The following is a 5,095-nucleotide window of genomic DNA, read 5'->3' on the forward strand; positions in this document are numbered from 1 at the left end:
CCTATGATTTATCTCGTTTCATATAATCTGAGGGCGGACTGTGAAGGACATTTAGGATGAGCATAATCATCTTTTTTCACAATTGATTATTCTTATCACAAAAATGTTATATTGTTCCAAGTCAACCACAATGCAAATCAATTAGATAGATTCAGCTGGTCTCTTAGAGTTTTTTGGTTGCCTAGCAACTTTAAGGGATTGCCCAAGATCAAAAAGAGAATATCATTGAAATATAATACTCCTTTTGTGATTGTGCTTAACCATAGCAAGTCAATGCAAAGTAAATGTATGTGGATCACAGTTAGTCTCTTACAAATTTGAGCATGATGAAAACCAATACAAAACACAGTTCTGTGGAGACGAACCCTTTGTTTTCACAACAATGGAAGAATTTTCTGTTTTAAACTTAAATAGCTCCATCAGTTCAATATATATAACAGGTTTAGCGTAGAAGCATAATTAGGAGAATGGTAATCATTATTAAGGTTCTTAATTCAAACGTGTTTAGTTATTAGGACATGATTCGAAACAGAGCAGCAGGCTCATCTAGCAGTTCTTCAATTATCCATGCATTTGTTCACATTTTGGACTGTGGCACTGCTTGCTCCTGGAACTGCTCCTCTGTGACTCCTGCAATCAAAGAAGTGAAGTGATATTGTTCAGTATGGTCGGCCTCACGATAAAATTCAAATAAGGTAAATAAAGAAGAGAGAAGAAGTAGATTGGTTACCTTTGGCCATGGCCGCCGTAGAGCTGATCCCTCCTTGAACCGTCTTCAGCACCCTGTCGTAATAATTGGCCCCCGACCACTTCTGGTGCTCCAACGTCTCCACCTTCTTCTTCCTCTCCTCCCTCTGGATCCTCTCCAGGTACGCCAGCATCCCCCTCCTGGCGAAATCCTTCGCGAAGGTGTCCGCCACCAGCGCGTCGGCGTGGAACCCGGCGAGCGTTATGAACTGCCAGCAGAAGCCGAGGCGCGCGATGGTCGGGATGAACTCTCCCACGGCCTCGTCTGTCATCCCGGAGGCGTCCCAGTTGAAGGAGGGCGAGAGGTTGTAGGCCAGCATCATCTCCGGGTGCGCCGCCTTCACCCCCTCCGCCAACGCCGCGCACTCCGCCACGTCAGGCCGCGACGTCTCCACCCATATCATGTCGGCGTGCGGCGAGAAGGCGCGCCCCCGGACGACCGCTGCCTCCACCGAGCCTTGGAAACGGTAGAAGCCCTCTCTGGTCCTGGGCAGGTCCCAGTCCCAGAACAAGCCCTCGAGTCCCAGTTGGGTCTCCGCCATTTTTCTCCTCCTCTCGAAATTGGAGTCGTCGTGCTTCTTCGCCCATTCGCCGAGCCTCCGCTGCTTCTCTCCTTCGCCGATGCTCAGGCTCTGGATGCCTTCCATGACGCACTCTGAAAAAGTCCTCAATTTCGCCGCCGAGAGCCACTCGTTCTCGATGGCTTCTAGCTCCGGGCCGCTCTTGCCGGCCGCCGTTGCCTCCGCCAAAACGCCGGCCAAGCTCCGGCCCCGCAGGTTGGGATTGGTGCAGCCGAGGATGAACGGGTGGTCTCGAGAGTCGACGTTGGTTTGGATCAAGTTGGCGGCGACGGCGTCGGTCCTCGCGATCAGGACCGTCGCCACGCCCATGACGTCGAACTGAAGCCGCGCGGCGACGAGGCGGTCGATGTGCTCGGAGACGGAGACGAGGACCTTGCCGGCCATGTGGCCGCACTTCTTGGTGACGGACGACTGGTCCTCGATGTGCACGCCGGCGGCGCCGCGCTCCACGAAGAGCTTGCAGAGCTTGACCGTGGTCGTGACGCCGCCGAATCCGGTGTCGCCGTCTGCGATGATCGGCCGCAGGTAGTCGACGTAGGGCGTGCTGGCCCGGGCGGCGCGGGGCAAGCTCATGCGGGCCTCGCGCTGCTTGCGGTCGTGGAACTGCTGGGCGAGGAAGAGGTGGGCGACCTTGTTGGGCACGGTGTCGTAGGGGTAGTCGGCGAGGTCGGGGCCAGGCTCGTTGGTGGAGGTGTGGGTGGAGGAGCACTGCCAGCCGGAGACGTAGATTGAATCGAGGTACTTGGCCATCATGGTGACCTGCACCGGGTCAAGGGCGCCGAAGGTGCAGGAGGCGCTGCCGCGGGCCTGGTGCGACTTCAAGGTGCGCCATAACTTCTCGGCCAGCGCGCCGGAGGCGTAGCTCTGCCGGAGGGTGCCGCGGAGGGAGACGACGTCGCGGGCGGAGTAGGGGCGGCGGGTGAGCTTGAACCGCTCGGTGCTCCACCACGCCTCCACCTCCGCCACTTCCGCCTCGAACCGCCTCTCTTCCTCCATTATCTGTCATTATTATTATTTTTAATTATTATTTTCCTTTTTTTTAAGGAAAAAAGATATCAAAAATTTTGATGTTCTTATAGATTTGATCAACGCATTCAAAAGAAAAATAATCGTATTAAAGAGGCAGTGAGGTATATATAGTTACCAAAGAAGGAGCTGAAAAGGATGGAGCCATGAGGGAGAGAGGAGTGAGGTTGCCTTGAAAAAGCTCTTCTTCTGTTTGATTTCCATCTCAATCTCTGTATGTATATATATAACAAGAAATAACTGCATTTTACTGAACTGCCCAGGTAGATTTTCATAATACCAAAATCACGTTAGTCCATTTCAATTATCTCTCAAAATTTTCTCAATTTACACTGTCGGAATTCAGATATATAGATATATTAAAGAGTTTTTTAGGAGTATATTGATTTTGAGCCGGAGGGATTTACAATCAATTTTATCCGGAATATATAATGTTACTTTAATATTATAAAAGTTTAGTACGAGAAATAAGAAATCTCTAAACCTAATTCAATGAAATGCTGATGAGGCCAATTGGATCAAATCATATCCAAAAGGAATTGTTAAATCTCGAAACCTGATTCAATGAAACGCTGATGACGCAAAATGGATCAAATCATATCCAAAAGAAAGAAATCGTTGAATCTCTAAACCTGATTCAATGAAATGCTGATGAGGCAAATTGGATCGAATCATATCCAAAAGAAATTGTTCAAAAAAAAAAAAGACAAAAAATGCATGTGTTTTTCGGTTATAGCAGTTGCGTGCGGGATGGAAGCTGCAATCCAGTTTGTCCGGTCCTCGGTTGCATGCCGTATCCAAATTCGAATACATAAATGGAACAACGCATGCAAAACCACAAGTTGTTAATTCCGTTCTCTTCCCTTGTCTCTAGTTTTCCTTCGGCACCTTTTATAAAATTTTAACGGCATAATAAAAAAAAAATCTGTAAATATGCATTTTTTTTTTTGTTTATGATCTACTAATGGAATAAATATTTTTAGCATTTTTTGACGTTGGATCTTATCCATAGATGGATGACTCATGGTTGAGGACAAATAGCAAAGAGTATCCTATAATCAAGAATGAATACTACAATTAAGGATGAGTATTCCGACCTTTGAGTATATATAAATTATACTTCGAATTTACTCGATAGATAGATGAACTAGAAGGTAGATCACCTTTGAGATTGATTGGATAAAATCATATAACCACATACTCATTAGAACAATACAATACACTATTACATGGTAGATAATTTGATACAACTAAGTTTTGATTTATACACAGTTTGCATGGCTAGAGGTAAGCTACAAGGACAGATGTTAAGTTTTGGTTGACATATTTTAAAATTCCTAAATTAGAATTAATGACTCTCACATAATGTGAAAAATTATAAAGTAGTTGACTTCTTTTTTGTCGCCTAATTAATTTAATATTTTTTTTACAGATTATGCTAAATTCATGGAACTGATTGTGATAAAACTTCCACCGCATTTTTCAATTTTTTTTAAAATTACAATAACACAAAACCATTTAAAAAGAGAGGTGCATGTAAATGCTATTGGTGCAAACAAGGCATGGCTCAAGAAAACCAACAAGGTGCTGTTAAATTCTATATGCCACCAAATTTGCTAGACGAGATGCTCCTTCAAGATTTGATTAGAAGTTTGTTTTGTTCAGAAAGGATTAACATAATCAATCTATAATATCTTTTTCCTAAGATTATTGACAGTAGAGCTACTGCTGAGATGAACTTTAATGCCATAGATCTGGAAAGGTCTTCATCATCTGGTGTTATTGGATGTAGGGGAGCTGATCTTTGATCCTGACTATTGTAGTCGTCATTATCTCTCTCACTCCTATACAAGAACGTTGAGGAATCCAGTCCAAAACCTCTAGAGTTTACCTCCTGAATCTGCAGCTGTAGGGGAGCTGATCTTTGACGACCCTGACTTCATTAGTCAGCTCCGCTTTAAGATTTTCCATGTGGATGTTCATCAAGATTTCCTTGGTCTTGTATTCATTTAATTGTCCTTCAAGGTTCATTATTATTGCTTCAACTTCCTTCATCTCCATTCTATGCCTTTGAGTAAGCTTATTTTTATCTTTCGAGGAGGTAGTTATCTGTTAGAGAAAGACATGTATTTGATAAAAATATTAACTTTTGTGGCACTTCACAAAATTAAACTGAATGTCGATTAGCATATATTCTGGCAAAATGCAGCACAATCTTCTCATATGCAAATAGCAACCTGTAGTTGAAGCATCTCCGTATCAGAGTTAAGCTGCTGCTTGAGAGCCTCCATTTCTTTCTCAGTGATGACAGAATCAAAATGCACCAATTGTAAACCTGTGTGCTGTCAAATCCTGAGACAGGCTGAAATTTCCCCTGGTTAAATTCTTATTTACAGTTTTGGATTCAAAAAGATTTCTCTGCAGCTGCACAATAAGTTCTTCCATATTCTCAATAAATCTTAAATTTACTTAGACAAAAATCCTAATTACAATTAGGCAGATGAAAAATTCTAGGGGGTGATAATCCTAGGTCCTAGAGGATGATAACCCTAGGTCCTAGGGGGTGGTAACCCTATGTCCTAGGGGGTGGTAACCCTAGGTCATAGGGGATGATGACCCTAGATGAAGAAAAGTCCTAGCTGCGGTTAGGTAAAGGGAAAACCTAGGGAGCGGTAACCCTAGGTCCTAGGGGGTGGTAACCCTAGGTGGAAAGTCTTGGTGGGTCAAAGGCTTCGGGCAAA

The 5,095-nt window shown here is 44.4% G+C and overlaps 1 protein-coding gene across 1 annotated transcript; it reads right to left on the reverse strand.

Moving 5' to 3' along the window:
* Window positions 1-359: 359 nt before the first annotated feature.
* On the reverse strand, window positions 360-2,542 carry LOC122051094 (isocitrate lyase-like). The gene is made up of 3 exons (XM_042612044.1): window positions 2,473-2,542; window positions 731-2,327; window positions 360-630 (listed from the first exon to the last, which is right to left on the reverse strand). The coding sequence occupies exons 1-3, from the start codon at window positions 2,500-2,502 to the stop codon at window positions 578-580; spliced, it is 1,680 nt and encodes a 559-aa protein (XP_042467978.1). The 5' UTR covers window positions 2,503-2,542; the 3' UTR covers window positions 360-577.
* Window positions 2,543-5,095: the final 2,553 nt, after the last annotated feature.

The sequence above is a fragment of the Zingiber officinale genome, chromosome 3A (assembly GCF_018446385.1).
Source record: "Zingiber officinale cultivar Zhangliang chromosome 3A, Zo_v1.1, whole genome shotgun sequence".
In the NCBI taxonomy this organism is placed as follows: Eukaryota; Viridiplantae; Streptophyta; class Magnoliopsida; order Zingiberales; family Zingiberaceae; genus Zingiber; species Zingiber officinale.

What these genes read in the sequence shown, in the direction of transcription:
- LOC122051094 (XM_042612044.1), bottom strand. Translation starts at nt 2,502, where the DNA reads ATGGCTCCATCCTTTTCAGCTCCTTCTTTG. An exon ending in CCTTTTCAGCTCCTTCTTTG is followed by an intron (nt 2,328 to 2,472) that starts GTAACTATATAT and finishes TAATAATGACAG; the next exon opens with ATAATGGAGGAAGAGAGGCG. An exon ending in TACGGCGGCCATGGCCAAAG is followed by an intron (nt 631 to 730) that starts GTAACCAATCTA and finishes CTTTGATTGCAG; the next exon opens with GAGTCACAGAGGAGCAGTTC.